At 43.4% G+C, this 21,791-nt stretch overlaps 1 protein-coding gene across 2 annotated transcripts in view; it reads left to right on the plus strand.

Moving 5' to 3' along the window:
• RFC1 (replication factor C subunit 1) overlaps positions 1-21,791 on the plus strand; it is an 85,473-nt gene that overhangs the window by 42,885 nt on the left and 20,797 nt on the right. For both annotated transcript variants that reach the window (XM_066233468.1, XM_066233469.1), the window contains exons 7-13: positions 6,374-6,451; positions 7,959-8,046; positions 8,904-9,187; positions 11,484-11,591; positions 13,964-14,143; positions 15,270-15,374; positions 18,490-18,889. In XM_066233468.1, the coding sequence (XP_066089565.1) occupies positions 6,374-6,451; positions 7,959-8,046; positions 8,904-9,187; positions 11,484-11,591; positions 13,964-14,143; positions 15,270-15,374; positions 18,490-18,889 (1,243 nt within the window). The remainder of the gene's footprint in view (positions 1-6,373; positions 6,452-7,958; positions 8,047-8,903; positions 9,188-11,483; positions 11,592-13,963; positions 14,144-15,269; positions 15,375-18,489; positions 18,890-21,791) is intronic.

The raw sequence follows: 21,791 nt of genomic DNA on the forward strand, positions 1-21,791 counted from the left end.
CTTGACCGGGGGGCTACAGCAGACCGAGTGATCCCTTGCTCGAGCCAGTAACCTTGAGCTTCAAGCTAGTGAGCCTTGCTCAAACCAGATGAGCCTGCACTCAAGCTGGCGACTCGGGGTCTCGAACCTGGGTCTTCCACATCCCAGTTCGACACTATCCACTGCGCCACCATCTGGTCAGGCAGAGTATTTTATTTTTTTAAATAAACACCTTTATTACATAGGCCAGGATAGGAGGGAAGACGATTTATTTGCTCTGGGCCTTGATTTTCCAGAGAACTCGAGCTCCTTGCCCCCTAGCACATAGCCGTCTGCTTGGCCACATGAGCCTGGTCTTGAAGGATGTGCACAAGAAGATGGCCCTGCTGGGACTGCTCCTCCAGGACAGCGATGTTCAGCTGGTGCGCCACAAGAATTTTTAAACGTAAAACACGCACTACCTATCAGGGGCACTCACCTCTTTTCCCCTAGGTTGTCAAACAAAAAATGACCATAGCCAGCACAATAGTTGCCGTTCACTGTGAATGAATTAAAGTTATATCTGTTTTTTAAAATCTTGTCAGATTGGCCACCGAATTTTAGTAATTAGTTTATGTGTGCCATGAGATGAAAAGGTTGAAAATCACTGCTCTAGAAGGCTGCTGGTTTTGGTATTCTTTTCCTTTTATCATATTTTTTCTGCATTTTCTCTGATCATTTTTGAAAATCACTTCCACGTTAGAAGTCAGCTTCGCCCCCTTCTTGTGGCCCCAGGGTAGCGCCTAGTGGGACTCGTACCTCTGCAGGAGGGTGTGCTGCTGTCAATGAGCACGATGCAGTTCTTTACTAGGGGCGTGGTGGGGACCAGTTTGTTGTTGGATGCACTGCAAACAATGTCTGTAATCCTTGCTCTGCGTGTGTAATACTTCAGGCCCCAGAGAAGCGGCCCACTTCCATCCTCACGGCCCACTACTTCTTGCTGCCTCCCTGCACACGGACTGTGTGTGTGTGTGGCCAGGGCCGTTCTTAGTGTTGGCTGCAGATGTCCCAGCTCATACTTTTACTTCTTGTGGTAGGGCTTTCTCTTGCCCCAGTCTTGAGACGCTTCTGCCAGTTGTCCTGAGAGATGCTCATGGATGGCCCCGGCTGGAAAGAGCATGCATATTCTATTTTAAGTAGAGGCGTCAGGATGGTTCTCCTGAGGAGGTGATATTGGGGCTCAAAATGAAGTGTGATAATGGTGAGCCATGCGACTGGCTACCTGGAGGAAGATTTTCTCTAAACAGAGAGAAGAGTAAGTGCAAGAATCCTGAGGTAGAAGAGTTTGAGTTTGATGAGTTTGAGATATAGCCAGCAGCAGAGTCATGACAGGTGTATAGTACCTACCAAAAGGACGTGGAATGGCAACTGCTTTGGATTTTAGTTTCTTGAGATGAGAAGCTGTTGGAGTGTTGAATAGATAAGTGATGTGAATTGACAGACTTTTTTTGTTTTTTAAGAGGAAGGAAGGCAGACAGACAGACTCCCACATGTACCCTGACTGGGATCCACCCAGCAAGCCCCCTACCAGGTGATACTCTGCCCTTCTGGGGCCACTGCTCTGTTACTGGGGCAACCTAGCTATTTTAGCGCCTGAGGCAAGGCATGGAGCCATTCTCAGTGCCTGGGACCAGCTTGCTTGAACCATTTGAGCCTTGGCTGCAGGAAGGGGGGAGAGAGAGAGAGAAAGAGAAAGAGAGAGAGGGGAAAAGAGAGAAAGGGGAGGGGGAGGGTGGAGAAGCAGATGATTGCTTCTCCTGTGTGCCTTGGTCAGGAATTGAACCTGGGACTTCTGTATGCTGGGCTTACGCTCTACCGCTGAGCCAACTAGTCAGGGCTGAATTGACAGATCTTAAAAGAAAATTATTCTGGCTGCTGTGAGGCTAATACACCGGGGTGGGGCAAGAGCAAAAGATGAGTTTGGGTGCTGTGTTAGTAGGGTGGTAGGTGAGAGAGGATGTTGGCTTAAGCCAGGGTGGTAATGGAAGGTAGTGAGAAGTGGTTGTAATCTGTGCTTTGAAGGTGCAACCTTCAATTTGTTGCTGCTAGATTGAATGTAAGATATGATAGAAAAAGAGAATTTAAAAATAGAGTCCACATTTTTTGGCTTGAGCAACTGAACATTTACTAAGACTGGTACATTAGTACATAGAAATCAAGAATTCTGTTTTGGCCCTGGCCAGTTGGCTCAGCGGTGGAGCGTTGGCCTGGCATGTGGAAGTCCTAGGTTTGATTTCTGGCCAGGGCACACAAGGAGAACCACCCATCTGCCTCTTTACCCTTCTCCCTCTCCTTCTGCTCTCTCTCTTCTCCTCCTACAGACAAGGCTCCATTGGAGCAAAGTTGGCCCGGGCACTGAGGATGGCTCTATGGCCTCTGCCTCAGGCACTAGAATGGCTCCGGTTGCAGAGGAGCAATGAATGGCCCAGATGGGCACATCATTGCCCCCTTGTGGGCATGCCGGTTGGATCCCAGTCGGGCGCATATAGGAGTCTATCTGCCGCCCTCTGCTTCTCACTTCAGGGGAGGGGGGGAGAATTCTGTTTTGGGCATGTTAAATTTGAGATACCTAAGAGGCTTCCACATGGAGCTGCAGAATAGGTGGTTGGATAGTGGAATCTGAAGCTCAGGGGTGAGGTCTCAGCTGAAGGTGCATTATTTGGGAATCACTAGCATTTAAATAGTATTTAAAACCTGTGTAACTGAATGAGATCATAGTGAGAGGAACTTAGTTTTAGTATCACTTTCTCATATTCCCTAAACTATATTAGAAACTCCTTCTACATACTCTGTCATACCCCATCATAGTTCCTAGTAATATTTGTTATAATTGCTATTTAACTGTCTTTCTATATATAGGCCCTGTGAACTGCATGCACCAGGGCTCTTAATTGACTTATTCAACTATTTTGCCATTATTGTTCATTTTAGTGCTTGACATATTATTGTGGAGAACAGCATTCCAGTCTTCTGGAATATATCTTATTTTGCATTTTAGTGATATGACAGCTTAGTTTGTGTTTTCTTTTTTTTTTTTTTTTTTTTTTTTTTGTATTTTTCTGAAGCTGGAAACGGGGAGAGACAGTCAGACAGACTCCCGCATGCGCCCGACCGGGATCCACCCGGCACGCCCACCAGGGGCGACGCTCTGCCCACCAGGGGGCGATGCTCTGCCCCTCCGGGACGTCGCTGTGCCGCGACCAGAGCCACTCTAGCGCCTGGGGCAGAGGCCAAGGAGCCATCCCCAGCGCCTGGGCCATCTTTGCTCCAATGGAGCCTTGGCTGCGGGAGGGGAAGAGAGAGACAGAGAGGAAGGAGGGGGGGGTGGAGAAGCAAATGGGCGCCTCTCCTATGTGCCCCGGCCGGGAATCGAACCCGGGTCCTCCGCGCGCCAGGCCTACCCTCTACCGCTGAGCCAACCGGCCAGGGCCTTAGTTTGTGTTTTCAAAAACTTTGTTATTTCTTGTAGTACACTGAATTACATAAATTACAAAGCAGGTATCCACATAATTCAAGAAAACACAAATGGCCTGGGTAAACTTGTGAAGTAATTTTTTGGGACCTGAATTTTTACCTGTCCCAAATACTGGAGGCTTATCTGATTCTCTCCAAATCAGGTTTGGTACTGTGTATCACAGTTCCTAAATTTCACATTCCTATCATCACATTCTGTTAGAATCTTGTTTGGGTAATTTATTAGTCTGATGAAGAATTTTTAGGGTGTTAGTAACTGATGATATCTTTCCTAATTATTCCTTTAAGTTCCTTTTTTCATCTTCTTTTCTCCTTACTTTCAACTCTTTGTTTATTCCTTTAGTTAAGCATATGTCCAGTATTTAAATCAGTAAGTCAGTATGTAGACAGTATGTTAAACACCATCTATTGTGCTAAACATGCTATTAAAATATAGAACTTTGATCACATGATGCCATAATCACCAATAAAGAATTTTTGATGGAAGTATTTAAATTTTTTCTGTCATCTAAATCCTCTAGGACAGCGGTTCTCAACCTGTGGGTCGTGACCCCAGCGGGGTTGCCTAAAGCCATCGGAACATACATAATGCATATCAGGTATTTACATTTCGAATCATAACTGTAGCAAAATTACAGTTATGAAGTAGCCACCAAAATTATTTTTTGGTTTGGGGTCACCGCAACATGAGGAACTGTATTGCGGGGTCACGGCATTAGAAAGGTTGAGAACCACTGCTCTAGGACCCTTTGTGCTAGAAGCATACTACATAGTGTGAAATTTTGGAAAAATGGTATAGGGTTCAACCAGAAATCTTGCAGGGCCACTAGAAGTTCATAATTTAAAGGACTTTTTAATGATGAGGATTTTCATATTCTTTTTAGCAGTTGTATGTGTAGGTCAGTTATGGTAATGAAATATTAGACAACAGAATATATTGATATGCATCTCACTGGCTTATGTTCTGCCTAGCTTGGTTTAGTTGATTTGTTAACAATAAAAGGCTTGGTTACTGTATTCTCAGACTTAGGCCAATTTTCAAGCCTTTTTACGATTGGGTAGATTTTTTTTTTTTTTTTTTTTTTTGTATTTTTCTGAAGCTGGAAACAGGGAGAGACAGTCAGACAGACTCCCGCATGTGCCTGACCGGGATCCACCCGGCATGCTCACCAGGGGCGACGCTCTGCCCACCAGGGGGCGATGCTCTGCCCCTCCGGGGCGTCACTCTGTTGTGACCAAAGCCACTCCAACGCCTGGGGCAGAGGCCAAGGAGCCATCCCCAGCGCCCGGGCCATCTTTGCTCCAATGGAGCCTCGCTGCGGGAGGGGAAGAGAGAGACAGAGAGGAAGGAGAGGGGGAGGGGTGGAGAAGCAGATGGGTGCTTCTCCTGTGTGCCCTGGCCGGGAATTGAACCCGGGACTCCTGCACGCCAGGCTGACGCTCTACCACTGAGCCAACCGGCCAGGGCCGATTGGGTAGATTTTGAGGTTCTTCTGTTTTTTTGAGTAATACAGGGATCACTTTGTTTGATAATACATTAGGCCTTTTTAGCAGAGGGCATACAACCATGTAGTTTTTAATGAGAAGAGTATTCTGCTGCCCATTCTTTTTTTTTTTTTTTTTTTACAGGGACAGAGGGGGAGTCAAAGAGAGGGATAGATAGAAACAGACAGGAATGGAGAGAGATGAGAAGCATCAATCATCAGTTTTTCATTGTGACACCTTAGTTGTTCATTGATTGCTTCCTCATATGTGCCTTGACTGTGAGCCTTAAGCAGATCAAGTAACCCCTTGCTCAAGCCAGCGACCTTGGGTCCAAAGCTGGTGAGCTTTTTGCTCAAACCAGATGAGCCCGCGCTCAAGCTGGTGACCTTGGGGTCTTGAACCTGGGTCCTCCACATCCCAGTCCTACGCTCTATCCACTGCACCACCGCTTGGTCAGGCACTGCCCATTCTTTTCTAGGAGAGCACGGTTAACTAGAATGTCTGTGTGCTATCATTAGCATATTAGAAAACTTCTGATAAGATGACAGATTTTCAAAAGTCAGAACAGTTATGTTTGAATCAGTAATTGAACATAGGAGTTTGATGATACAAATGATAGTTATATTTGTATATATCTTTCTATTGTGTGAAAAAAATATGATTTTTTTGATTTCTCAGATTCTTTTTTTTTCTATGTGTTTCAAACTATTGTTTTTCTATTTGGATAAGATCCTTTTTAGAACTTTTCCTAGAATTTAAAAGAAGTAGAAGTAAGAGATGTATAAGTGTTGCATTAGGACCATTAAGAAAAAAACTGGCCTGACCAGGTGGTGGCACAGTGGATAGAGTGTTAGACTGGGATGCAGAGGACCCAGGTTCGAGACTCTGAGGTCGCTGGCTTGAGTGTGGGATCATAGACATGACCCCATGGTTGCTGGCTTGAGTAAGGGGTCACTGGCTTAACTGTAGACCCCTGGTCAAGGCACATATGAGAAAGCAATCATGAACAACTAAGTTGCCACAACGAAGAATTGATGCTTCTCATCTCTTTCCATTCCTATCTGTCCTATCTGTCTCTTGTCTCTGTTTCTCTGTCTCGCTTGCTAAAAAAAATAAAAAGAAAAAATTGTAGATTTCAAACTTTATAAGTGAGAAATAGGGCCTTAAAAATGCTCAATTTATCTATCATACAAAACTAGATATATTTGCTCTGAAATCTAATATGGCTTAGTGAAACAAACCTGTGATACCTAACTGTTAATATTAAGTGGGAAAATGTCCTAGTTACTTTCTGGAAAATGTTTTCCTGTTTCTTGTATATATCATGAATCAAACATTTAAGAACTTTGATTTACAAAAAGAAAATACAACAACTCAGTGTTGACACATTTTACAGCTGGAGAGACAACTGCACGAAGACGAAGAGTTTGCCAGAACGTTGGCCATGCTGGATGAAGAACCTAAAAGCAAGAAGGTGCCGTTTTACTGGGCTGTCTGCACTCTGAGTACACAAGGCAGATCAGTGTTCCCTTTCATAGCTGTGTGCTCGGAGCTTGGAGATACAACCTTGTGTAACTCCTCTAGGAAGAAGCTAAATTGTTTGAATTATAAAATGTTTATGGGGAAGCTCATTGAGAGACTTACTCTTCCTAAAGGAAAGTTGACAGAGCCAAAGCCAACCAGAACCCTGCTTCACAGAACAATGAATTGCAACTTTTGCTTACTGTCTGTCAGAAAGGGGGTCTTATATGGACTTATTCAGAAAAAAATGCTTATAAACATTTCTGTGGAACCTAACGTTTAATAACTAATATATACTAACCTTTTGGGAAGCGCAATTTTGCCCTTTGTAATTATATAATTAACTTTAAGATCTGAATCAGGACATACTCAAATGATGCTAATGATGAGTGTATTTTTGGGACTCTTTAAAAGCATTAAGATTTTTAAAAGTACTTGATTATTAAAAAAATTAGACCTATTTTGAATCCCAATCTGTTAATCGTGTCAGTTTCAGTATCTGACTATTTAAAGGATTTCATAGCAGTCAGATATAAGACAGTGGGTGGTGGAGACTTTGTCAGTTGAAAAACTTTACTTCATCTAAAGGCATTCAAATGATAATTATTAAAAACAAAATACTGTGATGCACCCCAATTTGTGACCTGTTTGTAAAAAGGGAGTTCTGAGGGAGCAGTCAAGAGACTGGTTCTTTTGAGAAAGCATCTCTTGGTTTTTTTGACTTTTAGATTGTTTTCAGTTTAGTCTTTTGGGTTCAGATTTTTAGTCTTTAACCTCCTAATGCTAACACTTTGCAAATTGAGATGAAGGAAGCAAAAACAAGGCTTCCATTTCCAGACTCACAGCTTAGGAGGAATTAGGATACTTTTAAAATTTTTTTAAAAATTTTTATTTTTCAGAGTCAGAGAGAGGGATAGACAGGGACAGACAGGAACGGAGAGATGAGAAGCATCAATCATTAGTTTTTCGTTGCGTGTTGCAACACCTTAGCTGTTCATTGATTGCTTTCTCATATATGCCTTGACTGCGGGCCTTCAGCAGACCGAGTAACCCCTTGCTCGAGCCAGTGACCTCGGGTCCAAGCTGGTGAGCTTTTGCTCAAACCAGATGAGCCCGCGCTTAAGCTGGCAACCTCAGGGTCTCGAACCTGGGTCCTCTGCATCCCAGTCCGACACTCTATCCACTGTGCCACGGCCTGGTCAGGTGGGATACTTTTTTATAGAATGCATTTCTTATACCATTTTCATCTGTAAAATTAAAAGTAATAAAACATACTTCATTTGCCCCAGAAATTTTGTGGATGAATGAATATTTGTTTTATTGTCCTTCTACTTTGGATAATGGCCCTTAATCTTAAAATTAAAACTTATATTAAAAACTTTGGTTAATTTTAACATATATTTTGTAATAGTTTTTTTTTTTATCATTTGTCACATTTGACACTTTTAAAATTTTCTTAGGCTCTAAAGGACCCAGAAGAGAGAGAAACATTTTCATCTGTCCAAGGCAATTTAAATAAAGCAGAAAAACATAAATATCATCGTAAAGGTAATACTAGCAGAAAAAAAAAAGCTAGAACATTTATCTTTATAGAAGAAAAGATTTTGTAACCTTATTTAAACATCCTATTTAGTAATTTTCTTATATTCTCAGGTAGATATGATTTCATAGGAATATTGGAGCACGTTCTACTTAGATACTTGGAAAGCTTTTGAGATATTAGTTTGTGCAGAGTTCCTCTCCATTTAATGATCATCATGAGAAATGTATTACAACTCTTGACTGTATGTTAATTTTTAAGTGTAGTGTAATATGGCGACTTCACCATATGAAGAGAGAGAGCTAGATGTTGCAGGCTCACAGAGTTGATGATAGTTGTCCAGGTCATCTGAAGCTCTCATGCTGGTTGTCTGTAGGTTTTACTTTTTTGAGGTCCTGCTATTTAACCATCTGCTAGTATAGATGGTCTTACTCCTCTAAGTAAATCTGTTTATATAATAACTTTTAGTCTTGAAATTTCAGGATTTGTGGCTTTCAGATTAAATTACAAATAGTTTTTATGTGACATGTTCTGGTCAGTAAGTTTTCTCTGTAAATTTCAGATCATTGAAGATTATCTGTGGAATAGAGTCCATGTTCTTAGATGTAGTTTATCATATTATTTCAATTAATGAATAATTTGTACCTAAAAACAGAGAGGTCCTTTAATTTGAACTTATACAAAGAAGTAATATACAAATGTTTAATTTTTAAAAATAAATGTGCTCTATAAAGAGTTAAAATCCTAATGTAAACATGAAATCAGCTATGACGTGCTACTAAGATTACCCAGTTGAAAAATGAAGAACATAATCTGTTATTGGGCATCATTTTCCAAAAATAACAATAATCTTTTGTCTTCCTAGTAAAAACAGAACAATTCCTGGATGAAAGAAAGAACTGCAGTCCTAAGAAGCAAGCTAAATGTGAAAGTTCAAAAGAGTCTCAGCAACGTTCCAAGTCATCAGCTCACAAAACAGGAGAAACTACTCCTAAAGCTAGCTCCAAGCTGACGCTTCTGAAAAAAAAGGAAGAGAGTTCTCCTAAAGAAACAGAGCCCATGGCCTTGAAAAGAAAAGAAAACGCCATTGATTTGAAAGGAGAGACAAAAAGTCCTAAGAAAACCAAAAGTTCTCCTGCTAAAAAAGAGGTAGAAATTTTCTAAAAGTGTTATCATGTTGAAGCTACATGTTATTCTGGGTTTGATGATTTTCCAGGTTTGTTTCTGACTTTATAAATCATTACAGTACTTTTAAGAGACCGTCTTATTTGGATGCTTTTGCAGAACAAAGGTTATAAATACAGCAAAGTTAGCCAGTATTTGTTGAGGTCATTGTGTATCGGACACTGTGCTAAAATCTATGGCATCTCATCTAATCTTCACAACAGCCCTGTGAGATACTTATTTTTATTCAACTTTTAAAGATGAGTAAACAGGCTGAAAGTGTTTAAGTAACTTTTACAAGATTATCCAGCTGGTACGTGACACAGCCAGCTTTGAATTTAGGTCTTCTGAGGCCAAAAAAAGCAGTTACCATGACATGAAGTCTGGAGCCAGTTTCAGATCCTCCGCTGCCACTGAGCAGACGGGTGACTTCGGCCTGGTTGCTGCCCCCTCTTTGCTTTGGTTTCCTCATTGTTAAATAGGGGTAATAACAAGTTAGAAGTAAAACCACTAGAACAATGCCTGGCACGGAAGTGCTATACAAGTTTTTGTTATTATTGAAATAATTATTTGTGTTCTGAATGTACTCCTTTTTGTTCTTGGATAGCAGTGTTGAGAGACAAATCATTTTCAAAGGAAAAAATAGTGAAATAAATGCAAAATGGTTTTCAGAAGTTTTCTATGTTTTCTTATATTTTGAAAAGTGGGTGGTTTCTTAGAATCCCCAATATGAAACTCCCTTAGATTCTTAATGAGAAATACAATTTGTCCAGCCTTCTAGGCACCTAGACTCAAGAGCAGATATTGTTTATTTTAACTGCTCATTACCATTAATTTTTTAGTGCAGAACAGTGAAATGGTGATGATTTTAAGCTTATTTTGTTTGTGGTCATTGCTCATAAATGCAGTTAAGGGAACAATGAACTTATTAGTCAGAAATTTCTTCATTGAATGCTTACCTGGTGGATGAATGTTTTTCTTCAGGCACTATAAACACGTTCAGTGTACAGAGGCTTGTCTGTTCTTATTAAAGGAGAAGAAATCTTAAAGTGATAGTTATTCTTTACTGTATTTTTCAAAGTTGGAACAGAAAAAACTCAGATCTTTTACTTAAGCAATTTTGAGAATGTCTTTAATAAACTCAATCAAGGTCAAATAATTTTGACTTTATAAAAGATATTTTATAAAGTGTTTTAATTCGGTATTATTTTTTTCATAGAATTAATATTATAAATGAATAATTTTCCCGTTTTGATACGCATTGGGCTTTCCTGTGCAGTTTGTTAAAATATGATTTCCCAGGGCATGTGGTCTGGGCTGGTGTATTTTAATAAGCTTCTTAGATGATATGAATGCACACCAACATTTGAGAACCACTGTTAAAATGTAGAGTTAGGGTCTACGACCAACTTATAATGGCTTATTTAACTTATAACCAAAGAAGCTTACTTACTTTGTTTATTTAAATCATTTCTATTGAAGTAATATTTCTGTCTACTCTCAAAGGTATTTGAGGTGGCTTACAAGTTAAAGATAATATTAAATAAGTAGAAAAAACATTATTTTGTAGTGGTTTTTGAATCAGAATTATCTAGGATATTTTCCCCATAAATATACATGCCTTAGGCATACTTCATATCTCTGAATCAGAAACTTTGAGTAGACTGTAGGGATATATACATCGTTAGAAAAATGTCCCCAGGATTTTCTGACATACGCAGTGTCAGATCTCTTGGAATAGGGGAGGTGAAGCCGGGAAGGGAGAGTGGTGACATGTGGAACGTGTCTGCTTTTTGGAGTAAAACTTCCTCCTTGTTTGAGGCAACTGCTTATATGAAGCCATTAATTCTCAGACTGTCGTGTTTATCCCCGGGGATGTAGAGCCATTTAGATTGTTTTAGCGGAGTGCAAAGCCATAGGATAATACTATAGGATATCTTCTTGTGCAGTCAAGTTTACATGGATTTATTGTAAAATAGAATTTAAAATTCACATGCATCTTTGAGATAAAATACACTCTTTTGATTTTTTGGCTTGGGGCTGGCAACTTGGTGTATGCACCTCATCTGTCCTGCTATGTGTGCCTTTAGAGAGACTGGAAAGGTTTGACGGGGTTGCTGCTGGGGCGTTTATAAGCCAGGTGTGTGTAAATTGGGTAACTAAAAATTTTAATTTCAAGACCAAACACAGAAGTGACTTAATGTTCACTTACTAATGTATATTTTTAATTTTATATGAATTTTGGATGACTTTGTTAAAGTTCTTTTCCTTGTTCTTAAAGTCTGTAAGTCCTGAAGACTCTGAAAAGAGACGCACTAATTATCAAGCTTACCGAAGTTTCTTAAATCGAGAAGGTCCCAAAGCTCTGGGCTCCAAAGAAATCCCAAAGGTGAGAGTGCTTAGAAGGCATGCCTTCCTGTCAGGGCCTGTGGCCAGTGATCCCTGTATGTATTCACTGTGTTTACAGTAGCAGAGAGTAATTAAAATGAACAGAAAAGCTAGTTACCATAGTTACTTACTAGAATAAAGCTTGCTACATTAAAGTCACATTATGAGTCACTGCTTGAAACTTAGAAAATTCTTCCTTTAACTGCGTGCAGCCCAGTAGGGCTGGGCTTGGAGGCATACAGCAGTTACAAGACTGCCTTTCTGGTACTATGCTCTAACTCAGGAAGAGGCCTTAACTAAATTATTTACTTATAATTGTGATATATTTGCCAGTCTGGCCTCTGTGCAAGGTTTATGAAGGCCCCTGCTTGAGAGCACCTCAGGCAGGGTGGTGTCCTTGGGGGATAGTCCGGGGCAGTGAAGGCGAGCTCATGGGGCAACGCTGGAGAAGAGGCTGAGGATGCTGAGTGGGTTGCTGGTCCCGGTGAGAGTTCTAGGGTGGAAGAGCTTGTAGGGAGGCTGGGAGTGCTGAGATTGGATAGGTAATATACTCAGAGATGATGGGGGAAGGGGGGGGGCGGGGGCTGCGTGTCTAGTTTTACAAGGTTATTTTGAATTTGTTGAGAAGTGTTTAAGTACCTATGTTTACAAGATCGTTTTAAAAAATTTTATATTGACTTTACTGGGGTAACATTGGTTAATAAAATTTTATAAGTTTCAGGGATACAATTCTATAATACATCATCTTTATATTGTATTGTGTGTTCACTACCCCAAGTCAAGTTTCACAAGATCATTTTAATCATAGAATCATAGGGTTTGAAGGATCTTGAGATGTTGTTAGTCAAAACTTTTCTCTCCAGGCCCATTCAGAGCAACACCCCCCCCCCCCCCATAAGATTCTTCACCTGGATGGTGAAGGATTAAACTTGTATTGTGCTAGTCTCTGAATTTTTTTTTTTTTTGACAAAGGCAGAGAGTCAGAGAAAAGGGTAGATAGGGACAGACAGACAGGAAGGGGGAGAGATGAGAAGCATCAATTCTTTGTTGCGACACCTTAGTTGTTCATTGACTGCTTTCTCATATGTGCCTTGACTAGGGGGCTACAGCAGACCAAGTGACCCCTTGCTCAAGCCAGTGACCTCAGGCTCAAGCCAATGACCTTGGGTTTCAAGTCAGTGACCTTTGGGCTCAAGCCAGCAACCATGGGGTCCTGTCTATGATCCCATCCTCAAGCCAGTGACCCTGCGCTCAAGCTGGTGTGTCCATGCTCAAGTCGGTGATCTTGGGGTTTCAAACCTGGGTCCTCCGCATCCCAGTCCTGGGCTCTATCCACTGTGCCACCGCCTGGTCAGGCTATTCTTTGAATTTTGTTTAACTTCTTTTCAAGCCTTTTTTAAGCCTGTGTTGATCTGAATTTTCTATTCAGAGTCAGTCGTATGTAACTTGGGATGATTTGCATAATTTTAATTTTGCTTGGTTATATCTTTATTGAACCATTGCAAAAATAAAAAATATGCCAGTGGATTGAGTGGTGCAGTGGATTGAGTATTGGACTGGGACGCAGAGGACCCAGGTTTGAAACCCCAAGTTGCCGGCTTGAGCAAGAGGTCACTTGGTCTGCTGTAGGCCCATGGTCAAGGCACAGATGAGAAAGCAGTCAGTGAACAACTAAGGAGACTAAGGTGCCACAACGAAAAATTGATGCTTCTCATCTCTCCCTTCCTGTCTGTCTGTCTCTATCTATCCCTCTCTCTCTGTCACACACACAAAAAGTCTGTAACTGTACGCAGTTACAGCTAAGATTAAATGTCTCTTCCATTCAGTTCACTTTGGTTAATGTTTTTAATATTATCAAGTTATCTTTCCAGCCAAGAGATAATGTGGTCTCGCCTTTAAGTTATGTACAGGTTCTTAGCTTTATTATCATAGGATAAATAGCTGGAGAGAAGGGCAGGAGCTCAAATTTGTTTAACTTTTGAGAATTGAAGTTTTTATTTCTAAACAATAGCAAGAGTTCCTGTGGTTGGATTTTATCTGCTTGTTTACTTAGTTATACAAGTTCACTAGTAGTTTAAATATTAAAAATAATATAAAACTAGTATGAATAATTTTAATAAGCTTTACTAACTGTATTGAATGTATATTTTTCATTGCTGGTTTTATAAGTTTATTAAGTGTTAGCTACCCAAGAATTTTTCAAGATTTAATTTCAGGTTTGCTTATTTGCTATAAATTTCTAGCAAATTTTCCATGCTGAGATTATTTATGATGTCAAACGAGAAAAATCAGCTTCCTACAGTTTTGATGCCAAATATTTCTTTGGAAAGCTACCATGTAATTTCCTCTCTGCTTTCACATTTTGGTTTTCAGGGAGCTGAAAATTGCTTGGAAGGCCTTATATTTGTAATCACAGGAGTGTTGGAGTCCATTGAAAGAGATGAAGCCAAGTCCCTAATTGAACGTTATGGAGGAAAAGTAACTGGAAATGTCAGCAAGAAAACAAACTACCTTGTCATGGGTCGTGATAGTGGACAGTCCAAGAGTGATAAGGTGGGCGCTGCGTGCTCTCAGCACAGTGAAACAGCCAGCTTGTTCTGGCAGGCTCTGGATGTGACCATTTGTGGTAATGCCCTTTACACTGAGTTAAGAGAAGAAAACGGAAAAGTAATTTCTTCCCTGTGTTATTTCTTCTCCGTGAAAGTGTTATTGGCCTTGATCCCAGAATTTTGGTTTTCCAACTGAAGGCATAGTTCCTGTTTATGTGACTTTTTCAGTGTAGTATTCTCATTTCAATCTCTTTTTTGAAGATAGAAGCAAATGCAGTTTTCTTTTTTCTTGCATATGCCGCATAAGTTCTTTTATTGGAACTTTGTAAATAGGATTGTGTTTAGCTCCAAGTAATAGAATACTGGCCTTTGTTCCAACCAACAGCTACTCATTTCCTTCTGTGACGGGAATTCCGGAGGTAGGCCGCTGCTGGGTGGTTTGACAGCTCAGTGCGTAGCGAGGCTAGTTCCATTTCTACCTCTTTGTCCTCGTCTTGCTGACTTGGACTTGGTGCACGTCGCGCTGTGTTGTAGGATGCCCACAGCTTTAGGCAGTGAGTTCACATTCAAGGCAGGAGAAAGGGAGCAGTGGCCAGACGCTGTGTCAGCTGTGGCCGGCCTTACAAGAGTTTTCTCAGAAACCCCTCATACAGTTCCACTGAAGTCCAGTTGGCCAGAGCTCCCCTATCGTGCAGTGCTATAGACAGGCTGCGCGGAAGAGGACTGTGTGGTTGCCTGAGCCCGTCTGTGATTTGTCACGTGGAGATGGACACATTGGAGTCTGTTAGCGGGGAAGGAAGTGGGGGAAATGTCGGTGAGTGAAGCTGATCCTGGGAGACGGGCGAGGGGCTGGACGTGGCTGCCCGTTCCGGGTAGAGGCAAGGGAAGTGATCCAGGGAAGTGGTGATGTGACACCTCGGGTACAACTTCTCAGGGATGTAGCTGTCGTTTTCTTTCTTTCTAATGGTACTTTTTCATGAATATGGTTTTAAAAAAATATTTTGGTATTATATAATTTACAAATGCGGTTTTTCACCTATTAAGAGGCCTGAGAATCTTATTTCTTTTTTAAATAGAAAGCAATGGTTAGAATATGGGTTTTTTTAATGGTTTGCATTTTTAATCTATAGGCAGCAGCCTTGGGGACAAAAATTATTGATGAGGATGGCCTATTGGATCTGATTCGAACTATGCCAGGCAAGAAGTCCAAATATGAAATAGCAGTTGAAGCTGAGGTTTGTATAACATGAACTTAAGTTGGTTTATAGAAACTTCCTGTTTTATAGACATTTCTTGGGTGACAAAGGCCTATTTGAAAGATTTAACTTCCCCTTCTACTGCAAATGAGCATACCTTTCCTTTGGAGCAGGTGGACTCTGCTTCAGGGTGAGGGTGTCTTGGTGCATTTCCTTACCTTTCTGAAAGCAGGAGGAGAGAGGACAACGTATTGCACTTACCAGATCTCCTTATTTTCCATAGTCTTGCAGTGACTGTGCAGAGATTATCGCTTAAGAGTTCTTTAACCTTGGGCTTGCCTGGTCAAGGCACATATGGGAGTTGATGCTTCCTGCTCCTCCCCCTTCTCTCTCTCTCTCTGTCTCTCTCTCTCACTCCTCTCTCTCTAAAAAAAAATCAATCAAGAGTTCTTTAAAGGATATATTATAGGTATCAGTATGATATATTTATTTTCAGTTAGAACTGTATTATGACTTCTTTAGTTGTGACAGAAACCCAGCCTATATGAGCTTTAGCAAAAGGGGGAAATGTCGGCTTCCATAACGGAACTCTGGCAGGGGTCCGGTGTAGGGGTTACTGGTCTGGAGGCTGTAGTGCTTTCAGGACCCTTTCAGTTTCTGTCTCTGCTTCTCTAAGGTTAGCCCCATTTATTCCCAGATCCTCAAGTCTTTTCCAAGTGCTGCCAGTAGCCCAAGTTTAATGTCCCCAGCTTTTAATGTTACCCAAGTGGCAAGGTGGTCTGCCATTTATTCTAGGTAGTAAAATCTTGGGAATGGTTTGTATTGGCCCTTCACCCGGTGTTACCTAATACTAACAACTTACTTAACATAGCACAGTTATCAAAACCAGGAAATTAGTATTGGTACCATACTGCAAATTAAGCTACACATGCTAGTCAAATTCTCATTTCCCCATTGTCTTATTTTATATTCTAGGATCTATACTACATTTAGTTTTTTTGTCTTAGTCTCCTCTAATCTGTGACTGTTCTTTTATCATTCCTGGAGGAGCCATTCTATAAACAATTTGGATTTCTTTGATGTTACGATTAGCTTGAGGTTATGCATTTTTGGCAAGAATAGCACAGAAGTGCTATGTCCTTCACTGAAGTGCATCATTATCAGATGCACATGATGTGGTGGTATCTTTTTTATTTTTTTTTATATTTTTTTAAAAAATTTATTCATTTTTAGAGAAGAGAGAGAGAGACAGAGAGAGAGGAGAGAGAGACAGAGAGAGAGAAGGGGGGAAGAGCTGGAAGCATCAACTCCCATATGTGCCTTGACCAGGCAAGCCCAGGGTTTCAAACCGGTGACCTCAGCATTTCCAAGTTGACACTTTATCCACTGTGCCACCACAGGTCAGGCCTTTTTTTTTATCTTTGACAGAGACAGAGAGTGAGTCAGAGAGAGGGACAGATAGGGACGGACAGATAGGAAGGGAGAGAGATGAGAAGCATCAGTTCTTCATTGCAGCTCCTTAGTTGTTCATTGATTAATTTCTCTTATGTGCCTTGACGAGGGGGGGAGGCTACAGCAGGGCAAGGGACCCTTTGCTCAAGCCAGCGACCTTTGGGCTCAAGCCAGTGACCATGGGGTCATGTCTATGGTTCCACACTCAAGCCAGCAACCTCACGCTCAAGGTGGGTGAGCCTGTTCTCAAGGCAACCTTGGGGTTTTGAACGAGGGTCCTCTGCGTCCCAGTCTGACGCTCTATCCACTGCGCTACTGCCTAGTCAGGCCCTGTGCTGGTATCTTTTATTGTCGGTGAAAATAATCTTGATTACCTGTTAAGTCAGTGTTTGTGTGGTTTCTCCACTAGTAAAATGACTTTCTGCTTTGTATTGATAAATGTATTGGGAGATACTTTAAGACTATGCTAATATCTTGTTTCTCCTCATTCACCCACTAATTTACTCATTGGTAAAGAGACACCATTTCTTCTTTTTAAAATTTTATTATTCACACCACAGAATTTATTATTTGGATATTATTCACACACCACAAAATTCACTCTTTTAAAGTGTGTATGTATCAGTGGCTCTTAGTATATTTATGAAATTCTGTGACCATTTCCACAATCTAATCCAGAGCATTTCCATCACCCCCTGAAGAAACCCTGCACCCATTAGCAGTCAGTCTTTTTATCCACCTGGCAACCACCACTCCACTCTCTGTGTCTCTGGGTTCGCCTGTCCTGGACACTTCATTTGAGAGAATCATGCACTGTGTAGCCCTCTGTGAGTGGCTTCTTTCCGCTGGCGCGATGTCTTCATGGTTCACCTATGCGGAAGCATGTCCTACCACCACACTCCTTTTCATGGGTGTTAATACTCCATGGTGCGGATACACCACGTCTTCTTTGTTCATCAGTTGGCGGGTATACGGGTTATTTCTATTTGGGGGTATAATATAAAATAATACGTGTATAATGTAATGCTGCTGCGAACATTCGTGTACAGGTTTTTGTTGAGGGTTTCAATATTAGTTTCAGGTGTTTGGCATAGTGGTTAGACATTTAAATAACTTAGAGAGTGATCCCCCAGTAAGTCTCACTGCCACCTGATACCATATACAGTTACTTGGAGACATTAACTTTTAACTGTGTAGTTAGAAAACAAACAAAAATCTAACCCTTTACCTTGCTTTTTCAAACGGATACCAGATTATTTAAAAAAATTATGTTTCACTTTTAAAAATTGCATTTAAGTGCTTTTTAGTGTGTTTGTTGTTAATTTTTATGTTTGGAAGGTGATGATTTCCACAAACAGCAGGAACCATTGTGAAGGGACAGCCAGCTTGGGTAGCTTACTTGGATTTCTCAGATTGTCCTGGAGAGGGGTGTTTTTCAGCCGCTGGTCCAAGACCAGTGCCCAGAAACTTGTGTCGGTCCACAAAGAGTTAATTGTCCTGGTGTTGTATGACGATTATAGACGCAGTGATCTTGGTTGAAGTCACATATGCTTGGTAATTTCTGCCTTAGCGGTCCCCGAACTGTTTTCACTGGTCCCCAAGTGTAAAAGGGTTGAAACCACTGCTGTAGAGTACATTTAACAGGATAGAAATTCTTTATCTTACCCCGTTTCTTTTTTTCCTCACTTTTCCAATTTTTAAGATGAATAAAGAAAAGTCCAAACTGAAGAGAACACCCCAAAAAAATGACCGAGGAAAAAGAAAAAGTAGTCCAATTAAGAAGGAATCAGAATCCAAAAAGTGCAGACAGACTCCCAGAAAGGACAGCTGTGCGAAATCAGTGACAGAGGAAGCACGTGTGTTTCAGAGCGGCCCACCCTTCAGGGAGCAGGAGGCCGAGGAGACAGGCGGGGACGGCCCGGCCAGGCGCTGGGCCCGTGACGGCACTGACGACAAAGGGGCACATTTGCTCTGGGTGGATAAGTACAAGCCAACCTCGCTCAAGACCATAATCGGACAGCAAGGTGACCAGAGCTGTGCCAACAAACTCCTACGCTGGCTCCAAAACTGGCATAAGAGTCCCCTCGAAGACAAGAAACACGGTGATTGTACAGCTTCATTCCTTTGTGTGTCTGTCACCATGTCATTGCTCCTTTGCCCGTATGTGAGGAAGGCTAATAGTTGGTTCATTCGTCTCTCAGCAAGCCTTTATTGACAGCCAGCTCTGAGCCCAGGTGCTGTTCTAGACCCGAGAGGTGCTGGTGTGAATAGAACACAGCCCCCTCAAGGAGCTCACAGTGGTGGAGACACATGAACCAGCAATTAAAATGTAATGTGCTAAGTACTGTGTGGGGGTAAGTATAGGGTATGGAGGGGATGGAGGTGTGTGGTCGGGGAGGGGGATGTGTGCCCCCATCCCTGGAGGAACGGGTATCTAAGCGAAGACTTGGCAAGCAGGTAGGAGTTAGCTAGGTGCAGGGAGGGCGGGTGTTGGATGGGAGAGTACATGTCCCAAGGCCATACTGCATATGAGAGAAGACTGCGCAGAGAACCGGTGACCCTGGGGCGAGGTGCATTTCAAGAGCGGAGGCAGGCTTCCTGGGTAGGCGGCCTCAGCTCCTGGTGGCGCGTGCGCCTTTGGTGGGCTGGTGGTCCTGAGCTGCTCTAGTTTCTGTGCTTGTTCACCTTGTACTTGTCATGGAATATGAACACACACAATATATATTTAATGTCCAAAATATTATTGGGGCTGAGGTTTCAGTGCTGTTTCCTCGAGCTCCAGTCGTGGCCCTGGAGGATATTGTGTAAGAAATGAGAGGGCAGAGTTCAGTGAGAGCACAGTCAGTCCCCACAGTGATGCCTGCGCCGTTAGTGTGTGTGCTCATGAGACTGGCCAGTGATGTTTATAACAGTTAGATAATAAAATTGTAATGAAATAGGTTTAAATTTAACTTGACTCTCTGCAAAACCACATAAAATCTACCTTAAAAGGGGGGCTAAGTACTTTGTGTGCCAGGAGAAGACTGAGGCTTCAGGTGAGCCAGAGCCCGTTCCCAGGCCTGCAGGGGCTCTCAGCCCCTCGGGCAGTGTGTGTGTGGATGAGTATCTGTGCCAGGCGCCACGGGCAGTGTGTGTGTGGATGAGTATCTGTGCCAGGCGCCACAGGCATGGTGTGTATGTACGAGTATCTCTGTGCCAGGCGCCACGGGCAGTGTGTGTGTGGATGAGTATCTCTGTGCCAGGCGCCACGGGCAGTGTGTGTGTGGATGAGTATCTCTGTGCCAGGCGCCACGGGCAGTGTGTGTGTGGATGAGTATCTCTGTGCCAGGCGCCACGGGCAGTGTGTGTGTGGATGAGTATCTCTGTGCCAGGCGCCACGGGCAGTGTGTGTGTGGATGAGTATCTCTGTGCCAGGCGCCACGGGCAGTGTGTGTGTGGATGAGTATCTCTGTGCCAGGCGCCACGGGCATGGTGTGTATGGATGAGTATCTCTGTGCCAGGCGCCACGGGCAGTGTGTGTGTGTGGATGAGTATCTCTGTGCCAGGCGCCACGGGCAGTGTGTGTGTGGACGAGTATCTCTGTGCCAGGCGCCACGGGCATGGTGTGTATGTACGAGTATCTCTGTGCCAGGCGCCACGGGCAGTGTGTGTGTGGATGAGTATCTGTGCCAGGCGCCACGGGCAGTGTGTGTATGGATGAGTATCTCTGTGCCAGGCGCCACGGGCATGGTGTGTGTGGATGAGTATCTCTGTGCCAGGCGCCACGGGCAGTGTGTGTGTGTGGATGAGTATCTCTGTGCCAGGCGCCACGGGCAGTGTGTGTGTGGACGAGTATCTCTGTGCCAGGCGCCACGGGCAGTGTGTGTGTGGACGAGTATCTCTGTGCCAGGCGCCACGGGCAGTGTGTGTGTGGATGAGTATCTCTGTGCCAGGCGCCACGGGCAGTGTGTGTGTGGATGAGTATCTCTGTGCCAGGCGCCACGGGCAGTGTGTGTGTGGATGAGTATCTCTGTGCCAGGCGCCACGGGCAGTGTGTGTGTGGATGAGTATCTCTGTGCCAGGCGCCACGGGCATGGTGTGTGTGGATGAGTATCTGTGCCAGGCGCCACGGGCAGTGTGTGTGTGGACGAGTATCTCTGTGCCAGGCGCCACGGGCATGGTGTGTGTGGATGAGTATCTCTGTGCCAGGCGGCACGGGCAGTGTGTGTGTGGACGAGTATCTCTGTGCCAGGCGCCACGGGCAGTGTGTGTGTGGACGAGTATCTCTGTGCCAGGCGCCACGGGCAGTGTGTGTGTGGACGAGTATCTCTGTGCCAGGCGCCACGGGCAGTGTGTGTGTGGATGAGTATCTCTGTGCCAGGCGCCACGGGCAGTGTGTGTGTGGATGAGTATCTGTGCCAGGCGCCACGGGCAGTGTGTGTGTGGATGAGTATCTGTGCCAGGCGCCACGGGCAGTGTGTGTGTGGATGAGTATCTGTGCCAGGCGCCACAGGCATGGTGTGTATGTACGAGTATCTCTGTGCCAGGCGCCACGGGCAGTGTGTGTGTGGATGAGTATCTCTGTGCCAGGCGCCACGGGCATGGTGTGTGTGGATGAGTATCTCTGTGCCAGGCGGCACGGGCAGTGTGTGTGTGGACGAGTATCTCTGTGCCAGGCGCCACGGGCAGTGTGTGTGTGGATGAGTATCTCTGTGCCAGGCGCCACGGGCAGTGTGTGTGTGGATGAGTATCTCTGTGCCAGGCGCCACGGGCATGGTGTGTGTGTGGATGAGTATCTCTGTGCCAGGCGCCACGGGCAGTGTGTGTGTGGATGAGTATCTCTGTGCCAGGCGCCACGGGCAGTGTGTGTGTGGATGAGTATCTCTGTGCCAGGCGCCACGGGCAGTGTGTGTGTGGATGAGTATCTCTGTGCCAGGCGCCACGGGCATGGTGTGTATGGATGAGTATCTCTGTGCCAGGCGCCACGGGCAGTGTGTGTGTGGATGAGTATCTCTGTGCCAGGCG

This window comes from Saccopteryx bilineata, chromosome 5 (genome assembly GCF_036850765.1).
Source record: "Saccopteryx bilineata isolate mSacBil1 chromosome 5, mSacBil1_pri_phased_curated, whole genome shotgun sequence".
NCBI classification, from domain to species: Eukaryota; Metazoa; Chordata; class Mammalia; order Chiroptera; family Emballonuridae; genus Saccopteryx; species Saccopteryx bilineata.